General features: G+C 37.2%; 1 protein-coding gene across 1 annotated transcript; it reads right to left on the reverse strand.

The window, feature by feature from the left end:
- LOC117386518 (equilibrative nucleoside transporter 2) lies at positions 1-26586 on the reverse strand. Its single transcript, XM_033983893.2, has 13 exons — positions 26180-26586; positions 15456-15512; positions 14793-14874; positions 12970-13115; positions 9593-9732; positions 8716-8850; positions 7173-7285; positions 7011-7080; positions 5482-5675; positions 4919-5021; positions 4768-4853; positions 3840-4039; positions 1-1729 (listed from the first exon to the last, which is right to left on the reverse strand). Exons 2-13 carry the CDS (start codon positions 15485-15487, stop codon positions 1618-1620), a joined length of 1413 nt encoding a protein of 470 aa, XP_033839784.1. The 5' UTR covers positions 15488-15512; positions 26180-26586; the 3' UTR covers positions 1-1617.

Raw genomic sequence — 26586 nt, forward strand, 5'->3', positions numbered from 1 at the left:
ATATGATAGTTGTAATGTTGATTTATCATTATCAGTAAAATCTTTGATTTGAACATGTCTACCTCACATGTAGGAATACAGATGGTCAAGTTTATGAAATTTAAAATCCAATTCTTACATACTGTTCATTTTAAGTACTACCACTAGACCAAAACTAAATGTGCAAGTTTTACACCTTGAGTCAAGATTTTAGACAAAGGTGAAAATAAATTAACAAAAAGTAAAAACTACCACTAAAAACATCTCCAGTCCAGTTTGGTGCTGCAGGAAACATCTATTTATTGACAGCTCTGTACACGTTTTGATGCATAGGCTTCCCTTTACAACACTGCCAAAATTTGATGGCAAGCATAAAGACCTAATGTCAACCCACCTTTACGTTAAACTTAAACAGCTCTTATATACATCAAATAAGGGTATGGCTCAATTTGACTATATAACTAGCCCTTTTTTGAGCTAAGAGTGTTACAAAATCATAATAAAGCTTCAGAAATTTGCATGCACAGTAAATGGAGGGCAAATACATGGACTGAAGTGAGCACCTTTTTTATGACACTCAAAAATTCATCTTTTTACACATTTCATAACTATAATTGTTGAATTAGTTGTACATAGAAAAGTAACAGAACTATCAAAGTTTACAGATGTAACAAATGTAATTTGTGTAGTTTATGTACTACTTATTGCCATAGTAGTTTGGAAAAGTGGACAGGAGCGTTGTGGTTGCCTGTTGAAATCCCAGTTTAGCAAGCTAATTTTGCTGTGTCATTGGGCACGACATTTCAGCAGTCTTGCTTAACGATTAAATGAAAGGGGCAGAAAGGCATTTTGTTTAAACAGATAAAATTATAACATTTTGCAAATCAATCTAACTTTTTAAATTACAGGTTGTCAATTACTTTACAAAAGGCTAAAAGATTTAATGCAATGAATAAATATAGTATAGTATGGCATCTCTGCTTATATAAAATATAACACTGCTCCTGTTCATTTCTCCAAACTATATTTATCATCAACTCAATATATCAATACTTGTAAATACTCAACCAATATGCCTCCAAAAATTATTGCATGGGACAATTTCAAAATATAATACAGTACTTTACTCAGAACAGATTACAATATTCATATACTTTTTTTAAGTTTCACGAAATCCATAATGTCTCCATGCAGCAAAATTCTTTTATCAAACTCATCTAACCTGCTTGGTCACCTTCATAAAGTATGTTCCTGATCAATCCAGAATATGTCACTAAACCACTTGGAATGAAAACGCCAATAAGGAAATTATGCAAGTCTATAAATGCTGGTCAGTTTTTTTTAGAACTTCCATTTGTTCATAGTAATATGAGGAATTAATAATCTACAAAATCATTCTAAAGCATAGTTTAAATCTACAAAATATGAATAGTAACAATAAATAGTAACAATAACAACAAAAGCTCCCTTTTCCTACTTATGAATCCCCCTAAAACTACAAAGATACAAAAACATAAATAACAAAAATATCCTATTGGAATTTTTTCTAACCAGTTTTACGCTTTCTTTGTCGTATTTTAAGATCTTTTTGGGTCCAGATTTTTGATAACATACATTAAAAAAAATGTTGTTTTTTTTTTACACTATTGCTCTGAGAGGGAATGAGAGTGCCGCCCCGATGGACAAACCCAGTGCCAGGAAGAAGGTCATTAAAGCTCCAGCTGTTTCTGCATCTTTAGGCTCCACCATTCTGAAAGAAAGAATAAAAATTTAAGTGGTTATTTGTTGCTGATGTCTGATTTGTTTTTTGTTGTCGTGGAGACTGAGGACGTGTTCTGAAATACTCATCTATTCGAGTGTGATTCAGTAACCTATTTAACATCTCAGTGCACATGTGGCATACACAATAAAACAATAAAATAGTAAACAAGACTTTTGAATGAAGTTTAGTATTTAGCATCTTAAAATCTCCATCGGTTTAACAATAGGCTAACTGTCATCACAACTCAGAATTTTCAGTCCCAAGCCCTATACTTCCAACCGTTTTTACTTAGTAAGGGATGGAAAGTCACCTGCATGATTCCATGGAAATTTTAAAAACATTATGCAATAAAACATATTTGTTATTGTCATGTGAATGCTCTGTCCCATGCTCCTGGAAAGCCTTTGTAGTCACATGTCAGTGTCTAGGCTGGGTCTCTGACAGTGACGCAGATAAAATGCATTTACAAAGACATAAGAATATTTTCTTCACAGTATGAATACACTTGGATAAAAGCTGTGGAATATTACAGCCAATGGAACAAATACTTGGCTAAAACATTATGTGGTAGGGCTTTAAAGAAGCAATGAAGAGCGCAATGTGCACGACCCTGTCTTGAGTACTGAGAGTAGTAGAGAGTAGTAGTTGTGGTGTTAGAGTATCTTCACTCCCATTAAAAAGGTGCAGTAACTTTTCTGGTAGATCATACACACACACACGTAGCAACATAAACATCTACACACTCAGCATTTACATGCTACATACAGAAGTGTATATTGTACACATATTTCTGTTTACAATGCATATAGTATATAAATGACCCTATGAAAAACATGGAACCTCAAGAAGTTGTAAAGCTTATGGTGAGCAGAGCCGTTCGTGACAGGGCTGGGCACGGCCAACAGGGGTCGCCCTTCTCCTATCTCATGTTTGTGGAGAACCTGGTGCTAAATCACTTGCAGATTACCTGATTTTTTTTTTTTTTTTTTCATAGTATAGTATTAAACATATCTATCTCCATGGACAAGCAGGAGACACCATCCATTATAGGTCAGAACTGTGGAGAGGAAAGCCTGCTCACAGAAAGTATGTGTTTCTTTTTTAGCAATAAACACCTGCAATTGCATAAATGTGTAATAGTTAAGTGTAACTTGTCTGGTAGGGGGCCCAATAACTGCTTTTCTAGGTGGAAAAGTTACTGCTTAGACAAGAATGTTCCACAGTATGGCATCAAACTTAAAGGCATTTTTTTTCCCCCAATTACACATTTTTATTGCTCAAAAATACAATGAAAAGCATACAGTTTTACTGTTAGCGGGGTCACCTCTCCACAGATCCCAGTATTAACTTTGCCTGGTTTCACCCCCTGCTTGTCTCCATGGAAAAAGACAACTTTAAAGCCATACTGATTCTAGGCAAAGCCATTACATCTCCATGGAAACAAATCAGTGACCCTCCACCAGAAAAGTTACATAGTACACCTTTAAGCTGTTGTGATTCATTTTACATAATCAGATCTGACTTTTTTATATTAAAGAGGGGAATATTAACTGCTAACATAACATACACTGCCTGGCCAAAAAAAACTAACAAATTGAATATACTGAATGACCACATTATACCATCAATGGATTTTTGAGTGTATTTTTCAGTGTATTTAGATCACCATGTTACCTTTTACTGTTTTGAAAATGCAAAATTCGCAGAAAATGGTAACATGTTTTGTAAGTTTCAATTTCATTTTTGACATGGAGTCAAAAGTCACTCCCCCTTCTCAGTGCCATCACGTTACAATCAGCATTTGTTTCGCTAATCAAAGTATTCCACATTGTTTATCAAGTTGTTGTGTAGAGTTTTGTTTTGAGAATTGTGATGTGGGAACATGGATGACACAAGCTTGTGGGAGGAGCATTGGACAAATCCTACAGCTACATCTAAAACCTCTTCAGGCACGTTTTGATAAGGGAATATTGTTGCAACATAGTAGAAATCTCCAAATCATCATCATATTATCACTCTCTTAATTAATTTGACAAAGTCTGGAGTGTGTCACTGATAGAATCTGTTTTCCACATTACCGGACAGGCCTCGTACTCACTGTGGCGCATAGGACATGGAAAGGCACACAAAGTATCCGCTGGACACGGAGAACAAGGCCATGATGGTGGTGAAGGCAGCATCGTGGGGGAAGTAGACCGGAAGAAAGGACCGCGGCTGTACGTTACACAGCATGAGGAGGGGCATGAACACCACACGAGAGACCACCAGTATGGGGAACAATCGAGACTCTTTACTTGGCTGGAAAATAAAGTAACAACATTTGTATAGGGCATTACAAGCTGCATTATGGACTTGGGGTTTAAATAAATGATTTACTGAAATGTCTCCTCTTACTTTGGCTGTCCATATGTATAACTTCATATACCAGGTTTAATTTCTACACGTAGATTAATTGACAACTTACTTAATGTCATGTTATTATTGCAACTGATAATATTTTTGGCAAATTTTATACTTAAAGCAGCACTGTAACTTTATGGAGGAGTAACATCACCTGCATGATTCCATGGAAACAAAGTTAAAACCACACTTTTCAATGGAGACTGATACGTTTTATGCCATATTATGGAATATTATGGCCAAAGAAACATTTCCATGGAAGCAAGCAGAAGGAGATCCCAGTCCAAGCCAAGAATCAGGTTTGTGAAGATGCATGCTTGTTTACAGTAAAGATACATGTTCTTCTATGTTTTTAGTGCAATAAAAACACCCAAAATGAAAAAAGTTACACAATGGGGCTTAAAGAAAACCTATGTAGTTCAATGATTACTACTACGAAAAGTAAAGCTATAGCTTTATGATTAGGTTTTTTATTTTTTTTTATTCAACTATTGAACTGCATTCTGTTCAAAATATGACCCCTCCAATCTATTCATTAAGTATTAACAGTAACAGTTGTTGACTGTGAGTAGACATGAAAGAAAAAAAAACAAATAATTTGCGTAACTATTCCACTGCAGACTTACCCATTGGAATAAGGTGGTGATAGTCCTGCCGATCCAGTCATTTATGTTGAAGATTAAAAAGCAGCACACCGAGATGAAGTAGCGCTCTGAAAACGCATCAGTAATATGTATTTTAATGAATATTTTGTAAGTATTTGTATGTATTTATTACCCCATTTCTCTGGAAAAGCCGTCTTGACATCAGCGGTGACAGCGGGGAACACAGAGAGGGTGACGGTGAATACAAAAGTCACGCAAAAGGCCATCACCCAGATCTGTAGAGAGGAAACATAAAAGAATACATTCATTCTAACAAGGTCTGTGCAATTAATTTCATGAATTGATTATAGCTGCAAAGATGAATCAACTAATCGCAACAAATAAATGAGTACTGTAAAAAAAAAAAACTCAATTGTGCTAGGGCAACAATGTTTATTTGGCTGTGGGATTTTGGGCCAAAAACAACTAGCATGATGGATCATCATGGGATTATTATTATTATATTATTATTGGCTTTGTTCATCATCAGTGTCCACTCTGATCTGATGCAAGTTTGCAGTTCGACAGTCACGTGGGTTTTATATTTACTACGTGAGTTTATGCAGCTAAATGTATTTCAAATAAACCCCGCAAATTAAGAGGTCTACATATATTTGGTGTTTTCACATCCCTTTACTTACGCATTTCTTCAAAATGTGCCTTAAAAATTAGGTGATGAAAACGCAACTGACTGACCTTCTTTAAGACCTCAATGACTGAAGCCTTGTCCTTTTGCACCTCGCACTCTAGGGATAGAAAGGCCTGCTTGCTCTTGTCCGGACAGGATTCCAGCTCCATCTCACAGGGTCCATCTCCTTTATCTGCTGTACTGTTGGGCACTGACCCGTTACTGTGGCCGTTCAGCTTCCCATTCTCCACTGGCTTATTCCCTGAAAGCACAAGTAAGTCAAATTTGCGCAACAAAGAAGACACCCCCAATAATGTAGCAGTATGTGATTTTAGGTGTACCACAAGGTTATATTTAAGGGCAATTTTATTGTTTATGGAACAGCTAAATCAAATTAACCTGGATACTTATATCAGTTCAGCAATTACATCTGGATAGCAGCATTTCATTTTCTATATTCAAATGTCGAACAACATTTTACTACATTACTATTGCATAATGTCACATCATTAAATAAAAAGTACTTTTGTTGCAGAAAATAAAATAGAGATTCTTTGTACATTTTCAGTTCAATGTCAACATTACGAAATTGGTGTCATCACTATTCTACTAAACCTTATTGTACTCTAATGGTTAATAAATTATTACCATATGGAATGATTTGGGTATTATTCCATTCTTAATTTCACTAACTGAAAAGACACCATAACACCCAAGCAGGATAAAATTATCTAAAACAATAACTTCTTCATATTTGCAAACTTGAATTAAAATCTCTCAAGTCCTTCTCTCCTTAAAAATCACCTTCATAAATGACTGCATTATTGAGTATGACAGAAATATTTACAGTGGGATCTGAATGGAAAATGTCACCCTGAAGAGTGCGCAGAGCATGTCTGGGCATGCATATGTTCAACAGGCCTGTCTTTGTCAGGGGATAAATGGAGGGTCAACTGGCTTAATGAGATAATGGACCGCTAAATTGATCAGATTCAAGCTGGCTGTGAAGAATGAACCATGACTCATGAAAACAAATACAAGTTTACTCTGAGACAAACTGGACCTCCCATTGTCCTAGCAAATGGCATAAACAAAAAGGAGTAGACTCACAACCTGAAGCCATCAGTCTAATTAACTTTACTCAGTAAAATGTCATGTTGTGCCATACATGACATTTTACTAACATTTGCCCAAATTACCATCATTCTTATTTTACTGTTATGGATGCCATTTTGAGGACTTCTGAACATATAAATATAAAATAATGAAATTTTGAACAGTTTATTGCTATGGCAAGGACTCTAGTTTACATCACTTAAAACCAGTTAACCCTAGTTAAAGAAATGTTGATCCTACTTCAAATATTTTTTAGCTTATTTGTTTAATATAAAAAGTAATTATAATTTGTGCTAATAAGTACATTTTTGTAATAACCATTTAAAATAACATCTTGAAGTTTAGTAAGATACCTGAAGACACAATGCAATACCCAAATATGTCTAAAATGTGAAAATAATTCCAATGTAGCATTTCATTTAAGTTAACAGTTTCAATTGTACAACTTCTTTGTAAAAATTCTCAAGCTGAAATTAAGCACCTTTTAGGAGCTCATCTGTTGTTCCTGCTTCATACTTGCCACTTCTGTCCAAATAAAACTCGGCAAATTCCTGCCACAAGACAAAAACATGATGGACAGGTTGAGTGATGCAGTTATAGAAAATTATGGAACCTATAAAGAGAAACAGTTCTGGCAGCTGACCAGGCGTGGCAGGAACAGATAGCTGAAAAGTGTCACCAGGGTCCCCACACATGGAGTGATGAAGTACCCCAAAGCAGGGGCCTCAGAGTCTGTGTCACTTGAGCCTGTGTCACCTGAAAAATAAACAGCCTTTTTGACTTGTGTAAAAATAACAAAATGTATTTATCTGGAATATAGAATAATTAGTATGGATGATGTTTGGATAAACATAGAGCTATATAATGCTCTTCTATTTTCTGAGTTCATTTCAAAAGACAAATCTGATGCACTGAGCACAATCCAGGTACACATGAGAAAATATTGGTAATCGGATATAGATAATAGATTTGTAATGACAAAAACAGATCAAAATTTGCCAATACTGATATTTGAACCGATATATTGCATATCCATATCTCATGTGTTATTGTAGCTTTATTTTTTTACATATTTACTACTGTACTATTGGTATGAAGTTTTGAACCATGAACATATTTATGGGGAAAAAGAATAACTATAATATTGGCATGGATGAAACAAGCACTTGAGAAGGAGGCTGAATATATAGGTTACGTAAAGATTAATTTTTGCTGTAGGTATTCATTTTAACAAAATACTGCCTTGAAACACTAAACTAAACTACTTGCGGTACTAAATAAGCAAACAAAGCCCACTATATATTGCTGTCTGGTCCCATTTTGTTCATAGACAATGGGACAGTAAAGTACAACATGGGACATGATATAACCAAAAACAGAATACACAGTTCAGATTTCAATCTTCACTCAAATGTTACTCCCAGAGTTGTTTATGATGTACACTTAACACCAAGCTTGTAAGAAAACATGCAATTCCTTTTTGTCCCCTAAAACTGTGCTGCAATGGTATGAACACAACCATTTTGCCTTTAAATGCCCCCTTTCATTCAGTAAAGATCTGACCTAGTATGTTGATCCAAAAATTTCAAACTCGATTTCGATAGGAATAGACTCAATACTTATCGGTGTGTGTATATATATATATATATATATATATATATATATATATATATATATATATATATATATATACACACACACACACCGATTCCAATACCAGGATGATCATAAAAAGCATTCTTTATTTATACAATAGAATGTAATTTTCAACTTTAAATCAGTACTTTATTTTATATTATCATGTGGCCTTATATCATCATCCAAATCAGTTCCACAGTGGTCCTTGGGTGAATATTAGTCAATGTGGTCTTATACTTGTTCTGATACAGCTCAAGATCATTCTATAAAAAAAAAAAAAAAGTGAATTTCTGTCCTGTGAATGTGACTTTTTAGTTCAAAGGAGTATTTAGTTTCGATAATAGTTTTCATATGTATTAGTATCTGATTCTCGATACGTTTGACAACCCTAGGCCTGACATGTTCAGTATGAGGCTCCCAAATGTTAACTATATACAAGCAATTCCTGGTTCTACCTCAGTTCATGTGTACTTGCCCTATTGGCTGTCTTTGTGCCCAATTCATTGGGCAACGGCATTGATTAGGGTTTGTGTGTGTGCTGGGCTTACTAGCTATAGCTAGCAGCATGGCAACGGCTGCAAAGGTCCCTGCCAGGCCCTGTCCGCTCATGAAGATGGCGCTGTACTTCTGAGGCAGCAGACCGACCAGACCGAATAGACTGCCCTGGAGAACTGCACCAAAAGCTGGGGAAACAACATGAGAGATTAGCATGTAAACTAATGCAAACTAAATAAAAAGACCTGCAAAGGATGAGAGTTAGGGAGCAAGATTTATCATAATCAAATGAAAAAATTTGAAGGGCGCTATTAGCAAATCACAAAGACTACAAGTTTTGAAGTTCCACAATTTTCAGCACAAAATATCCTATATTTTATTTTGTATAGAACTGCTAAACATAGTTTAGATCTTTACTGACAAACTTCACATTTTAGAACATTTGTCTTTTTGTCAATTCTCAACTTTCAAAACTTTGTCAATTATTTTAACATATCAAAAAATCGGATCACATTCATTATCAAAGTGAAGCCAGCTCAACTCTTTCTGAATCATGAGGAATACCATGCATTTTGATTGGGTGCTGAGAATGTATAAAAGATTAATAATATACAAGAATATTATATGAAAATGGTAGCTTGGAGGAAGCTCTGACCTCACTGACCAAATAATATATAAAAAAAAAAAAATTGCCAAAAGAAAACCATTTAGAAAATTAAAAAAAAAAGGTCCATTGTCTGTGTATACAGTCTCTCAAAAGACGTTTGAAAAATGACTGCTAAAAGAGTGCAAATTTTGCTACAAATGATAACATGCTATAAAACCTCAGTAAAACTAATCCTGTTTTGACTTACCTGCAAAAGATAAATAAAATCTCTTTACACCATTTTTTGCTTGCCAACTCTTGTATATGTAAAAGTTGTAGCTTACAGTTGATGAACCAGATGGTGGCCATAGTGACAGAGAAGAAGCGGTCCTTCTCCATGGGCACTTTAACCAGCACCGCAGTGAGGAGGAAGAGGAGCAGAATGAAGACCAGGCTGCCTGCGATCCGCACCATCTCAGAGATCCTACAACACATGACAAGCCTGATACAATGTGCAATAATTTCATTATTGTTAAGTTGTTCTGTACAGTTTTGTACCATGCTTTTGTATATTCATGGAGAATTGTCATGTGGGAACATCACTAACTAGGCTTGTGGACTGATCATTGGACAGAACTTTACAGCTAACCGGACAGAGGGTTCAAAAAGGGCCCAGAAGAGACTGCTAAATTATTGACATGATATTCCTTCATCAAAACATGCCTGAAGAGGTTTGGAGATGTCATCCATGCATAAACTGGTAGAAAAGTAAAAACAAGTAAATAGATTTAGTAATAAATTTCTTGGCACATTCTGACCTAGCTTGAGTTTTGGTGGGTTGTCGCCAAAAGTTTCCACTCCTAAAAAAAAGTAATGTTCTAAATGTACTAAATGTTCATGTGTAAATTATTAATAACACTAAACTGACCTTTTAACACCGACTTTGTAGACCATGCTCTTTGTTTCGATCAATAACTCTTACTACGTGGTTAGATGGATGAAGGAGAAGGATTACGGCAAACTTTACACTGACTCAATTGGATGCATCTTTATACACAAACACTCCAGAATGGATATACTTACCACACCACATTTATCTGTAAATTACGCTTTTCCTGGGACCGAAGTACAGAAGGATGTTGGCAGAGTTTGATTCATATCTGTCATATCTGTTCAACTTTACATGGGCAATGAAAAAAGTGAGTAATAGTATATCCATATCCAGTCACAACACTTTGACTTTGAGACAAAGGCCCCGCACTGTAGGCTTGTAATGTTTGAGTGGATACAAGCTGCAACTCTGGACACGCCGTTTCTTCAACTCTTCTGTTTTACAGTGAGTGCAGTTGTGTTTGAGTACCTGCACTACTGTTAAATTAGTGCTGTGTATTTAGTGGCTGATTGACACAGGCATTTAAAGGCAAGGAACAGATGTTGGCACTGAATGAATGATAGTTCTTTGGAACCAGTACTTGCCAGAACTTTTCGGTTAGTCCTTACTTTGAACCACTGTACGGTGCCCGGCCCTAGTTTTCACTCTAACAGTAATGAACACATTCCTCTTGAACAGATAAAAGATGTGTATTTTTAAATAACCACTATTGTGCACTTTGCCTCATTTATAAAGTCATACTCCCCTGGCTTTAAATTACCTCAAAGAGCCAAATTTGCCTTACAGTAGTTAACCATTCAATCACTCTTTTTGTCTTGGGTAGAGTTAATTCCACATTCTATCCTTTAAGATAACATTAATTATCCTAAATTTAATGTTATTTAAATTACATGGTAATTTAATACCATCTTACCATTTATTAGATGAGCACAGCAAATGGCACTCTAATAAAATAAAAAAAAAATAAAAAAAGTGTTTTATTGAATGCAAACCTGGAAGAACATGTTAGCAGCACTAGGATGGACTAATGTTGCCGTACGAATGGAGTGGGACTACTAAAGGATTTATGGAGAGCTAGAAATTATTTAGATAGATTTAAATGCCTACTTCCTCCTTTCACAATTTGCAAAACAGAGTATGCAGCTTTAATTGATCTTCTCATTCTTGGCAAACATATTTTATCAACACACAGTGCCACTGCTAGCTAATGCTGAATAGTGATTACAGTGCAATTTTCAAATTCTGATTTCATCTCTTGATTTCAGTAGCGGAAGAGAGATTATAAGGACAAGGAGAAGTTGATGACTGAGTGAGGTGAAGATTTGGATTTTTTTGTATTTATATATAAAAAGGCAGATTAAACTCATTATAAATTTATTCTATCATTATATAAATACAGTGCTTCCTACCAGGGCTATTTTTTTGCACACACTGAACAATTACAGGGGAAGCACCATATCCTATGATTTAAGAAATTGTAAACTGCCTTCAATTACATTTGCATAGACATGTAATCTAATATTAATTGTTTAAATTAGAATGAGATTTTTTGCAATGTCATTTATTTAATTGCACAATAACCCTGTTTTGCAGGTAAGAAAGTTAGGAGTAAGCCTGTATAATTGTTTTAGAATGAACTCCCATGCAGATGTAGTCTTGTGAGTGTAGTTTGAGTCCCATATACTTAAAGGTTTTGATAGATTTTGCCACACCCACTTTTTAGTCGACTTCGATTGATGTCTTTAGGCGATAACTTTCATATTTTTGACATTTTGAGCTCTTACTAGTGTTTCTTTCAATTCTGATACGACTATAATAGAAATATCTTTAAACAACAGAATGTCATTTTTAACATTAAATCAGTGGTTCTCAAATAGTGGGGGCCCCCCCGGTATCTCACTGTGCCCCCCTGGGGGGGCGCGGTGAGATACCGCGGGGGGGGGGGGGGGGGCGCGTATGACTCCGCGTATGACACTGTAGTACTGTACGCAGCGCGTACGCAGCGCGCACACAGCGCGCACATAGCAAAGAGCAGGAGAGAGCGAATAGATCGTGACACAGGGCAGTGAACAAGAAAAACTTTTGCTAAAGAGACACTATGGAAAACATTTTAACAGGGATCAAAAGAAAGGCGGATATAGACAGAGGTAAAGTCACGCGAAAAGTAAGACGAGGAAGTCTGATGAAGCGTATTTAGCACTTGGCTTCACCTTGACTCCGGTGGGACACAAGGACAGACCGGTGTCTGCTGTGGCAGCGGACAGTATGAAGCCAAATAAGTTAAAGCGCCACCTCATTACACCTCAGTCACGCTGATAAGACGCTGGAGTTTTTTCAGCATAAACATGCCAAATATTAACAATCATCCCGCTTTGTAAATGTCACTTAAAGCAGCAAGCACTGAGCATCATATAAGGTGGCGTACCAAATTGCTAAATTACTTGTTTTAATTTGATATTAATTTAATTTTAATGTATTATTTTGATATTTATTTAATTTTAATTTATTCATTTGATGTTTATTTATTTAAGGTAGATTCCATAGGTGTATACTAGTGTAATCGTATACATGTTCTGATACAGCATAAGATCATTCTAAAGGAAAGGTTCATTTCTGTCCTGTGAATGTATTTTTAGTATCGATAATTGCTCAAATGAGTATCTAGTTTTGACACAAGTTTTATTATCAATAGTATCTGTAGTATCTGAATATTTTTTGAGAAAATTACACTATTCACCATAAAACTTGGCCACTCATGGTTAAAATTCCCAATTTTATAATGTTATGTCTGTATAACTTCTATTACTATAGGCTGTTATTGACACAAACCTCTGATAAAGGAAGGAGTTGAGCAGCGTGAAGAGCAGTAGGGGGAGCTGAGAGAGCAGGGTCATCCAGTTGTTGAAGTAGTACTCTTTATGCACCACCACTGTTCCGTTGCTCCATTCTGTGGTATTCAGGCGCCCCTGGAAATACTGCAGCACAATGAGGACAGCAGAAGGTTAGTCAAGGCATGCTAGACTCATCTTGTGACAGATCCCTTGACAGTTTGCTAAGAACTTTTATCCTTCCTAGATTTCCCATAATAAATATGAATGGCATGCTTTTCTCTCAACTGGATTTAAGAAAAGTTTGATTGTTTCCCCTTTTTCACTGTTGTGATGTCAATTATTTGTTTGAACATTCTGACCAAAGATTCCAGTTGCTTTCAACAAGAGCTATCCCAGGTTGATGTGCAAAACTCAATTCAGAGAAAAAAATAGGCAATTCTCTCTATGTGCACTGGCCCACATAGCAACTGAAGTCATGAGGCGCATGGGGTATAAGACTGGAAACTAAATATGTCAATAAAAGAATTAAAAAGGCAGGATTTTTTCACAACAGAAAACTAAGCACTAACCCGCTCTGTGATATCATTACCCTGATGTTTATTATACATTTTTTAAATTGGAGTCCCTGAATAATATTTGCACTGCTCTGGACACAGGACAGACACACACACACACACACACACACCCCCACACACACACATCTCTACAGATCACATTTTATTTTCTTACTTTAAGAAGATAAGAACTTCTACTACCCACAGGAACTGTATTTTTACATGGTACATGGAAAAATGTTCGACTGACTCCCGGATATCCTCATGAATAAAGTACCCAAACCTGACTTTTTCCAATAATACCGGTATTAGTAATCTTTTTTTATCTAGGCCAGAATGAAAAGCACATACATCAAATGGGATCTTCCCTTATCCTGAAGCAAAATGTTGTAATATTTTATAAATGGTAGTGTCTGTGTAATGCCTCAGTCGTCGAGTCATCGACCCATAGTAAAAGAAAAATTGGTTGGAATAAATTTGAATGGTTACACCTTTCTATCCAATCCAATCCACTTTATTTATATAGCACATTTCACAAACGCAGTTTCCAAAGTGCTGCACAAATACATTATAAATAAAAACAACTAATTAAGTAAATCAACATTTAGACTAAAATCAAATAGCAAAAATAAAATAAATATGTATATAAAAGCAATAAAACAATTACCAATAAAACAATAAAATCAAATAAAACAAGCAAATAAAATCAATAGGAACAAATCAATAAAAGACAACAGAGGACCATGCAACTCATGCAGAGTTAAAGCCAGGGAGTAAAAGTGGGTCTTAAGACGAGACTTAAAACACTCCACAGTGGGAGCTGTTTTGATGTGAGGAGGCAGAGCATTCCAGAGCTTTGGACCAGCCACAGAAAAGGCTGTCTCCTCTCAATCGCCATCCTCAGACCTAAATCTAAACAAGGAAAACAATAAGGCCATGCTAATAGCATTAGCCATGCTAATAGATGTGAGAGCACCCCTTAGAGGCCTGAATGATTGTGAACTGTGCCTGAGTCATATTTTGCATACTTAGTGTAGCTCATTAGACCTAGCCAACAAGTGAAAGTGTAAAGAATAGGCGTGTTAGTTTTAGTGTAGTTAGCTCCTCCCTTCAAATAGATATAAGGCCACTGCCTTATTTCCACCAGAAATCTGACCAGAGCTGAAGAACTGGCTTGGATGAGCAGCAAAATGTCTTTACTCCCAGCCTATCAATTGGGCAAAAAGTTGTTGAATTTTTCTTTTATTATAACTGGTAGTGTTTTTACCGGCAAGGCAGTCATGAAGAAGTTCCATGGCAACAGTGTTCCCAGTCCCAGGATGAAAAAGATGATCCCCACCAAGCAGCCCCTGGACGGACAAAACAAAAAAACTAAATACTTTTTAACATAAATGAATAAGTAAAAAGACAAATGGCAAGAGTGGTGAAGAAGGATAGTTAAGTCTGTCAGCCCAATTTTAAAAAGGAATGTTTAGGACAGGTTCATCAAATATGCAAAAGGAGACATGTTTAGGTTTATGTAGGTTTTATTGTTAAATCTTTGTAAGTGCTAGTTTGGAATTTGAGTTTTGAATTTAAAAGTCACACAAAACATAGGAAAAACTAAACAGGATACATTTGATGACCACCATTGATATTTTTTTTTATATCAGTGTTTTTAGATGCATACAAACCTTCATTTTCTGTGCAAATCTATTTTATATAAAGTGTAAATTTATCACAACCATTTTACATTTACAATATAATACCATTCCCAGAGGAAAAAAATACAAAAACTTTTTAGTCATCTTAATCCAATACTAATTTTAGGCCAATCTTCATGCTTTAGTTTAGAACACCCAAACAACACCCAAAGTCATAAGTTTTGCAATGCCCATAAACTGCAGTTGAGACTATCGAGTAGAAACCCTAAGGAGAAAGTAGTACTGACCTGTCCTGTGGCGTGTCCGTTCTTCCCATCATACAGATGTAGGAGTTTCTGTGCAGTCTGCGGGGGGAAGAAAGAGAACCACGTCCTTAACATGTCCACTCAAGTTGAACAATATAACGCGCATTCACTGCTTATGGATGCAGGAATGCTTTTGACATTGTGTCAGGGGATTGTGAGGGGCTGGGGCTGTGTGTAAGGGCTGTTTAAGAAGGGGGTTTGGTAACTTTGGTATGTGACATCTGAATGGAGGTATTAGGATTAACAGCATTCCATAGTAACTTAATGGTAAGGTACAGCTGGAGTGAGAACATGTAGTTTTGGGTAGGTTCCATTGCTTCAGCCAAGTGTGGTTCAATTGCTTCCGATTAGATTTCTCAGTAGGAGCAAATTATGTGGCTGGTAATGGATGCATTGGGTAGGAGCTAACAGGCAAATGTGAGATAGATTAGATGGATAGGATTGGTCAGTTCAAATGTAGAAGCTTGATTTTCTTTTCCTTTCTAAAAAAACAAAACAAACAAGCAAACAACACAAACCTATAATCACTTAATGTACACTACGCAACTTTTCTGATGGAGTATCAGCCACCTGATTGTCTATATATGGCTTGTCTGGAACTTCTCCACAGTGTGGCATTAAACATATAGACAAGCAGGTGATTCTAACAGGCCAAGTTACAAGTGAAATATGGGTGACCCTGCTTCATAGTTTAAAAATCTGTTTAATGCTGAACATTCTAGACAAATAACACCAGTTCTATGGAGAGAAGCAGCTGGCAGACCCTCCACCAGAAACATTGCGTAGTGCACCTTTATTGCACCAAAACATTCTTAATTTATATTAACTTCTAGTTGAGGGCTAACATACAAAGCTAGAACTAAAATAGATGAAAACAGGTCTCTGAATTAGAACAAAATATAGAACTAGATAAAGACTAGGAATGGGACGGTATGAATTTTCCACGGTATGACAGTATACTATGGAGTTGCGCATTTTATAATGCTTAATGAAAACAAGGGACTTCTTGTGTTAGTATATGATATAGTGCTCCTTTGTCATGTCCCACTTTGGTATAAAGGGATTTGGTCAAACAATGATCACTATCGGGACAAAAAAACAGTTTGCAGTTAAGTGTACTAGGATAGGCACGCTTGGATTTAAATATATTAACAAAAGAATTATTGGAACCAAATACAACTATAGAACCAATGGACTTTGTTGGCAATTTTAGACAATGTGCTCTGCTCATTAATTACATGCATGGCTTTATATGAATATGATGTAATGCTCGCATTATGCAGATGTGCACATTTGGTGCAACGAGCAGCCAAAGTGGATATAGGAGTAGCGTTTCTTCCTCTGAGCCGTTTGGACAAAGTTTGAGGAAGAAAAAATGAGAACGGGGAGCACGATGATGTGAGGTGCTACACTAAATGAGCACATCTCCAGCATGTGAAATCAAACGAGTGAAGTCAATGCATCCTGTGGATGCAGTGAAAAAACAGCCAGAGCCAGACACTATATTGGTTCTGAACTTTCATTATAATATTAGTGTAAAAGGCTAGCGGGTTAGCTCTTAACTCTGTGCGTGTTTAAGGGAGCGCATGGGTGGTCCATGGTGTGGTTCAGTCTGGTACAAGATGGAGTGAAAGCGAGGATCAAGTGGGGAACGAAGGATAAATAGCAGATCGTGGTATTGATACTAAGGCATCTTAATACTGTGGTTTCACTTAATACCGTGTTTCATTCCATCCCTAATAAATACTAAAACAATACAAAGTTAATTCATACAGAGCCTCATAGAGAAATTGCATTTCTGTGCTGTGCCCGCCCCACACTGCCAGGTCAGTACTCTTGGCCTATGTCAGAGGTATAATACTCCCTACATCAGAGGCCTACATCATCAGATGTATAATACTCCCAACAATGGAAGCATAGCCAGACTGGACTGGACAATATTATCACAATGTCAAGTGGCACACTGATGGTAAATAAACTTCTCCTCAGCCTCTTGTCTCTTTCAACTCTCGAGCTACTTCAATTCATTCTACAACAGGACCTTAAACATTAAAACTAGCCCATGGCAAAAACACAAAAGAAAAACAATATCTATGCATATCTGTCCATATCTATGCATTTGAGTCATAATATAGCATTCCTACTGAAAGCTCTCTGCTAGGGCTGTGCCAAAAATCGAAAGATCAATAGACCACAATCCAAAATTTAGTCAATCACAATAAGGCAAGCACATTTTAATCAGCCAACACCACAGTGGGCTGGTGTGGTTTTCATGTTTGTCAGCATTTTTTATTTATTTATTTTTATACAATTTTATTAGGCATTTCATTAATTTTTCAAGGTTTTTGGGGAAAATAAAATAAACTGCCAATGTCAATTAGATGACTGGAGTCGTTTGTGTTTTTTTACTGTAAGAATCTAATTGCCAAGGATGGAACCAATGAGACAGTTGAAATCAATTTGGCCAAACATTTCTTAGCTAGGGCTGCACAACATATCATGAAAATATTGATACTCTCTGATGCACTAATCGATATCACAAGAAAATAATTTTAACTCAACAACAAAGTTCTCCATTTTACAAAAGTGTCCTTTTTTGGAGAGTAAAAGGCACATTTTATTTGACTGCATGAAGGTATGTGCATTTTTGTTTTAAATTAACTAAATGTATTGTGCCAAAAAGTATATTAAAATATTTGAAATATTATTATCGCAATACAAAACGTTTGAATGTTGCATTTTTTTTCTTCATATCGTGCAGCCTTAGTCTTAGCATAACTGCCTTTGAGAATGACCATTTGATTAGTTATTTATTCTTTAAGTAACTATGGAACAGATTACAAAAATTCACAGGCTTAACATTACAAGTCCAACAGGTAGAGCTATTAAGAATATCAAGTCAACCCTCAACAACAAACTAGGCATTACTCCCACGTAAATGAAAGGGCATCTGGGTTGTGGGGTTGGTGCTTGAATGCACATCCTGAAGTAGATGGCTACTTTAGGGGTCAAAAGGCAATTCCCCAAGAGTCTAATACTAGAAGTAAATGTGCCTTTTACAATGTTGCCAGTGTAATCTCACTTTTGGGTAATGCTAACTTTTTGAGGTTTGGAATCTATGAATCTTGTTATTGCAGTGTAATAGGGCTGAATGATCTGCGATTTCTGTTTTAACAATAGGATTCTGTTAAAACTTCATATTTTAAAACATGTTCATGAGAGTTTACATACTGTCTGACATAGGCCTAGGAACAGACAAACTTATGGTGCGTTCACACCGGGGCATCAGGGGTGTTGAGTTTACATGCAAAGTCTATGGTGGACGCGAGTCTTGGCCACCCTGCGTTTTTGCGGCGCGTTTTCAAGTGTCAGAATAGTGTGAATCTGGCATTAACGAGTGAATGAGTGTTCAAGCATCGGACACTTTGTTTGTGCGTCCAAAAGTTGAAAAAGCTGAACTGGAGTACACTCCAGTGACAAAGCGTGATTATGTGATTTTTTTTAATATACATATTATATATACACACACATACTATATATATATATATATAAACAAAGGTCACACACACTCTAATATTTCATTGGACCGCCTTTAGCTTTGATTAAGGCACACATTCACAGTGGCATTTTTTCGATAAGCTTCTGCAATGTCACAAGATTTATTTCTATCCAGTGTTGCACTAATTTTTCACCAAGATCTTGCATTGATGATGGCAAAGTCTGACCACTGTGCAAAGCCTTCTCCAGCACATCCCAAAGATTCTCAATGGGGTTAAGGTCTGGACTCTGGTGGCCAATCTATGTGTGAAAATGATGTCTCATGCTCTCTGAACAACTCTTTCACAATTTGAGCCCGATGGATTCTGGCATTGTTATCTTGGAATATGCCCGTGCCATCAGGGAAGAAAAAAAATCCACTGATGGAATAACGTGGTCATTCAGTATAATCAGGTAGTCAGCTGACCTCATTCTTTGAGCACATACTGTTGCTGAACCTAGACCTGACCAACTGCAGCAACCCCAGATCACAGAACTGCCCCCACAGGCTTCTACAGTAGGCACTAGGCATGATGGGTGCATCACTTCCTTTGCATCTCTTCTTATTCTGATGCGCCCATCACTCTGGAACAGGGTAAATCTGGACTCAGATCACATGACCTTCTTCCAATGGGAAGAGGTCATGTGATCTGACCTTCCCATTGGGTCCCCACTATGCTTCCGGTTTTTAATAATGCGTCGTCTTTTCCACGACCACAGGATGTGTCTTTCGGCATGGGTGTTTAAGAAATGAGAAGCAACTGATTAAACCAGTTAGGGTTAAATAACTTGTTGCCAGCTGAAAGATAATCGCCCATGCAGTAATTATCCAATAGGACGCTCGTACCAATTAGCTTAGTTAATTCCAGGTGGTGAGGGTTTTTTTGGCCAGGCAGTATATAATAAAGAGAGAGATAGAGATAGATGCACAGTGGTACGCTTACACTATGAGAGACAAAATGAGGAAAAAAAAAAATCCTGAAAATCACTGTCAGATTTTTAAAGAATTTATTTACAAATTATGGTGGAAAATAAGTATTTGGTCAATAACAAAAGTTCATCTTAATACTTTGTCATTGACCTCTGTTGCCACACGTTTTCTGCAAGTCTCCACAAGGTTTTCACACACCATTGCTGGTAGTTTGGCCCATTCGTCCATGCAGATCTCCTCTAGAGCAGTGATGTTTTGGGGCAACTCGGACTTTCAACTCCCTCTAAAGATTTTTATGGGTTGGAGATCTGGAGACTGGCTAGGCCACTCTAGGACCTTGAAATGCTTCTTATGAAGCCACTCCTTCATTCCCCGGGTGGTGTGTTTGCAATCATTGCCATGCTGAAAGACCCAGCCATGATTCATCTACGGTGCCCTTGCTGATGGAAGGAGGTTTTCACAAAAAATCTTATACATGGTCCCATTCATTCTTTCCTTTATACAGGTCAGTTGTCCTGATCCCTTTGCAGGAAAACAGCCCCACAGCATTATGTTTCCACCCCCATGCTTCAGAGTAGGTATGTGAAGTAAAGGTGTTATTTGGATGCAACACAGCATTCTTTCTCCTCCAAACACGACAAATTGAGTTTTTACCAAAAAGTTCTATTTTGGTTTCATCTGACCATATGACATTCTCCCAATCCTCTTCTGGAGCATCCAAATACTCTCTAGCAAACTCCAGACAGGCCTGGACATGTACTGGCTTAAGCAGGGGGACACGTCTGGCACTGCAGAATTTGAGTCCCTGGCGGCGTAGTGTGTTACTGATGGTAGCTTTTGTTACTTTCTGCAGATCATTCACTAGGACCCCCCATGTGGTTCTGGGATTTCTGCCCACTGTTCTTGTGATTATTTTGACCCTACAGGGTGAGATCTTGCATGGAGCCCTAGATCAAGGGAAATTATCAGGGGTCTTGTATGTCTTCCATGTTCTAATAATTACTCCTACAGTTGATTTCTTCACACCAAGCTGCTTCACCGATTGCAGATTCAGTCTTCCCAGACTGGTGCAGGTCTACAATCTTGTTTCTGGTGTCCTTTAACAGCTCTTTGGTCTTGGCCATAGTGGAGTTTGGAGTCTGACTGTTTGAGATTATGGACAGGTGTCTTTTATACTGATAAGGAATTTACCAATTAATTAAAAATGTGATTTCCTGGATTCCTTCCCCCCATTCTGTCTCTCATAGTTGAAGTGTACCTGTGATGAAAATTACAGGCCTCTCTCATCTTTTTAAGTGGGAGAACTTGCACAATTGGTGGCTGACTAAAGACTTTTTGCCCCACTGTATATATATATTTGAAATATCTGTCCAGAATACAGACTGGAGACCCCAAGATCAAGGTGGGAAACACCTCCAAAAGGTAGTGGAGCCAAAATCCTGTAGGACTTCCAGATACAGACTGACAGAATGGTGATGGCGAACCAACCGGACATTGTGGTGGTGGAAAACACAACAGAGCAAAGCTGTTGTGGTGGAGATTGCAATACCAAGTGATGGGAACATCAGGAAAAAAGAACATGAGAAACTAGAGAAATACCAGGGGCTCAAAGAAGAGCTGGAGAAGGCCTGGAAGGTGAAGACATCAATGGTGCCTGTGGGCATCGGAGCACTCGGGGCAGTGACCCCCCAAACTGGAGGAGTGGCCACAGCAAATCCCAGGAAAAACATCAGACATCTCAGTCCAGAAAAGTGCAGTACTTGGAACAGCAAAGTTACTGCGCAGAACCCTCAAGCTCCCAGGCCTGTGGTAGAGGTCCCGAGCATGGAAAAGGGATGAGACCATCCATGGAGGATGAGTTGTGTTTTTTTGTTCGTTTTTTTAAATGGAGTATAAGCCATTGTCATCTATAGAGCTCAAAATCACCAGCACATACATCACAACTGTACGGTCATAACTGTCTCATTTACACAACAGACTGTGGCCAAACAGCGTATTTACGGAATGTACAAATATCAGAACATTACAAACATGTGTACGCCACATGACAGCATTTGTACTCCCATTACAAAGAGTTGCCAAAGAACAATATGTATCCAAAAACAATGAGTATTTGACCGTGTGCCAGTGCTAAACCAATGAAATGCCAGGAAAGTCTTTGTGGCCACCTAGTGCTGCTTTTGATAGGTTGACTGTAAAGGTGACCACTGTTTTAGCCAATCAGTCTCTAATCCCTCGTGTTTATTTCCCAAAACAAAGTGAAAACTTTGCAGCTCCTCTGAGACTAGAGAGCGGCATCTGATCTGTCACCTCCTGAGACTCACAGTAAAATAACAAGTCCCATTACACTTACAGTAACTATAATGGCGTTACAGCACAGGAAAGAGTCATTAGTTACTGGTAAAATGAATGCTGTTAGTAACACCATTATATTTAAACAGCGTTATTCCCAATCAAAAGCAGAATCGAAGCTGATCAGGTTGCTTCTTGAGAGGAAGGCCGAAGATGCTTCTTTTAGAGTTGTTTGGTTCGTGCTTGTACGAGCCTGCGCACAGTGAACGTACAAAACACTGAAGTTGCAGTTCTACTGCTGTGAGCCAGATGTTCAAACTAGTACAAAATCTCTAACTTACGCAATGTTCGTTTAAGGACAACTAGCAACAGAACTGCTGGTTTCTTACAGTGCAAAAAGTCATGAAGATAATTCAATTGGGCTGCAACTAACATTTACGTTTTAGTTGTCGACTAGTCAAACGATTAACTGAAGGAACTTACAAATAGAATTTTTAATTAAACATCACAACCGCTATATTCTTCATGTCATTTTGATCTAATAATGGTGCATTTGTTGTTGTTATCTGAAGTATAAACAAAACCTGTATTCCTAGTTTATAGCATGTGTCTACTGCACAACTACCAAAACAGTCAACAATTATTTCAGCAGTCAATTAGTCATAATTTATCCCATCAATTGTTGCAGCCATACAATCAATTGGTATCCCCATTGTGGCTGCAATACATCCACTGCTTTTTGAATGTGTGATTGTTGACTGAAGCCCATCCCTGCAAACTTGAACTTTCAGTTGCCAGCAGTGTATATGGAATGTAGTGTATGTATTACAACACACATAACCTCTTTGTCTTGCCAAAATGTGAAATGCTTACTTCCTCCTACATCTGGAACATTCGAAATCTGGCTAGCCAACCTGTTGGCAAAATATACAAGTACCACAAAGACTGGAGCTGTTTTTCAGCTGAAGGGCTCCCAGAAAAGCATTTACGAGAAGAGACAGAGAGCACAGGACAAACAGCTGGCCAAACACGAGCTCCTGGGAAGAAACATGGACTGCTGTAACATAACAAAGCATATTTATTTTTCTGGGCCATATTTGGGTCAAATTATAATTGAAGTTCAACACAGTAGTACATTTCATCCATGCTGTTGTTTTCAATGCAAATATTATTGGCTTCCTGTTGCTGACACTGGACACAGACACCTCAGGATGGTGCAAGGTGTAGCGTTAACTAGAATTGGAGAAAACCTGGGTATTCTTGGAACTCAGCCCAACTACACTCAAAATGTGGGTTGCTCCAAAAAGTTTGAATGTGTAAATGTTGATTTCTACACTGATAAAAAATATCTTTTTACACTTACAAATGTTGTTTTACACTTTCAAATACTGTTCTATGCTTACAACTTTGTAATTTTACAAGTACAAATCTGAATATTAGACTTTCATGAAAGTTGAGACATTTGTTGTGCCAAGTTTGTCTCAACATGATTTGTAAGCACAACAGCTGATTTGAACCTGAAGACAGCAGGAGGCAAGGCTAGAGGGGACCAGAGTTGCTGTGGCAATGCCTAAATTGGTTTATATACTGTAGCCAACCCAAATTCAGTCAGTATGTCACCTTTATGTATGCTATGATGTGCAATATTAACCTCTAAAAAGTTGTACACCAAGGTAAATTGTGTAGGTAAAACTTTTGTAGCCACACTGGCTTTAACAACTTTTTCAGAAAACAATCAATGTGTATCCTCCTGTGTTCCTTTCTCCAGGTTAACTGGGGTGGCGTTGTTGCTAAAAATGTAACATCTAATGTTTGTAACCACTCGTAATGCCACACTAGCCTCATTAGCAGGAAAAAGTCAAGGAAAAGTCCACTAGCATAAGGCGCTAACTAATGCCAACATGCTGTTTTCTGAAAAACATTTGTAGTCACACTGTTACCTCGGTATACAACTTAAAGTTAACAAGGCACATCATATCACATAAAGGTGACGAATCGTCTGAATTTGGGTTAGCTACTCCTTGATTGTATATAAATTGTAAGCTGTTACCATAGCAACCCTGGCCCCCTCTAGACCCGTCTACTGCTGTCTTCACATTCAAATCAGCCGTTACACTTACAAATCGTTTTGAGACAAATTCGGCGCAACAAATGTCTCGTGAAAGCGTAATTTTCAGATTTGTACTTGTAAAATTACAAAGTTGAATGTGTAAAACGGTATTTGTAAGTGTAAAACAATATTTGTAAGTGTAAAAAATATATATATTTTTTTTATTTAGCAGTGTACAAATCAACATTTACACATTCAAACATTTTGAAACAATTGTACCTTTATATAAAATGGAATACTTAATTTCACAGTACTGTGGCATAAATGTATCGATTATTGCAGGACTACATTTAATAGAATTTTTTTTTAATCAAAATTGAGATTTGGTCATTGCTATTAAATTATATTGTTGGGTAATTGTAACTGAGAGGTAAGCAGTCAATGATTGATGAAACCAGCTATTCTGTAGTAGACTTTAAACGCTGGAGTAAGAAATTTGACTGTTTCTTTGGGCTCAAATGGCTAAAATTCTCTATTGTTGTATGTTGTAGACATTGATATGGAAAGCCATTAGAATTATTTTTTTTAAAAGAAGACAAAGCAATATAAAAAATTGAGACTGTTTAATATCAAGACTTTTTTTGTGTACATTTCAGATATCAAAATACTGGCATAATCATTTTGTTGCTTACTGGGGGATTCGTTGGCATATATATATATATATATATATATATATATATATATATATATATATATATATATATATATATATAAAGTAGCCTATACACTGTTTTGCTTATTTTAACCAAGTATGTAACAGGATAAAATAATAATAATAATGCGCTTTTCATTCATTTCCACACTTGGTGATGGTAAGCTACTATTGTAGCCACAGCTGCCCTGGGGCAGACTGACGGAAGTGAGGCTGCCAATCTGCGCCATCGGCCCCTCCGACCACCACCTATCATTCGCGCACACAGCACAAACCATCATACCAACACTCTAACCACTGAGCCACTGTAGCCCCTAATAAAAGGTAGAAGGTAAGGCATTTTGTTCTTTTCTTAAAAAAAAAAGGTTATATATGCATTTCTTTTTTCAGGACTGTTATATAGTAGTGACAATATACATGAATGAATCTGCAGAATCTGATTTACTCTGGTAAACACACTTCACAAAATATAATCCACAATGAGTCAGTACCATGTGTTGACACCGTATGGCGAACAATGTGACATTCTGAAGACAAAAACGAAACCCATAAATCTATAACTGGCAGAATGGAGGTGGTAGAGTGGATACAATTCGGTAGGTATGGAAATAATGACGGTTGCTAGGGTTTGGCCAGGACACATGGTTGGCTAAGTGTGTAAATTGGCGCAACTGTAAAAAATTCACTTGGCTATAGACCATGTAATCCAGATTATTAGCCTACAAAATTGATGTGTATGCGTTAATTTACTTAGAAACATGTTCAAAATTTATATTACATTTGGTCAGATATAGAACACGCATGTTAAAATGAGAAATTTATTAAGTGTATTGGGGTAATTTTTCATGAAGGTGGACATCTTTGAAAACATTTTACTTCTGCTGGTTACTTACGACACTAATGGGGAAATAAAAAAGATTAGTTTTAGCTATATAAGCTAATTTAGCTTATATTGTTAAAACGAATCTATATTTAGCAAATAAACATTGTTGGATGACTTAACATTAATAAACCAATATAAGTATGCTATGAAACGTTTAAAAAAGTGTAGATCGTCGTATTTTAGACATAAATAGCGTAACAAACAGATGTCGTTAGCAGAGCATCCTTCCTAATCTAGCATAGCATAACAGCACTCACGTCACTTGCCCATTGGTAACACTAGCTTAATATGTACGACTCACCTTGGAAGACAAAAATAATACGATGCTCTTGGTCACAGTGATCGCATAATGTTCCCGCAATGACAAAGGAAAGCCTTCGGGTACGGGATGGTTCGACAAGATCCGAAAGGTGAATGATTAGCCGCGTTTACTTGCCCATACACGTGGGCAAGACAAATTTACAAGCAAAATCTATGGTTGACGAGCGGGTAGGCCGCCCTGCGTTTCCGCGGCGCGTTTTCAAGCGTCAGAGCGGCGCGAATCTCTCGTTGACGCGGCGTGTCTTGAGCGTTCACGCGTCCAAAAGCGCCAGAATTGAAAAAGGTGATCTTTTGGCGTTTGACGTGCAGCGTCTACCAATCAGAGACTACGCTCCAGTGATGTAGCGACGTGATAATACGGAAAAAGTAGACATCAGAAAGAATGCG

The sequence above is a fragment of the Periophthalmus magnuspinnatus genome, chromosome 18 (genome assembly GCF_009829125.3).
Source record: "Periophthalmus magnuspinnatus isolate fPerMag1 chromosome 18, fPerMag1.2.pri, whole genome shotgun sequence".
Lineage (NCBI taxonomy): Eukaryota > Metazoa > Chordata > Actinopteri > Gobiiformes > Gobiidae > Periophthalmus > Periophthalmus magnuspinnatus.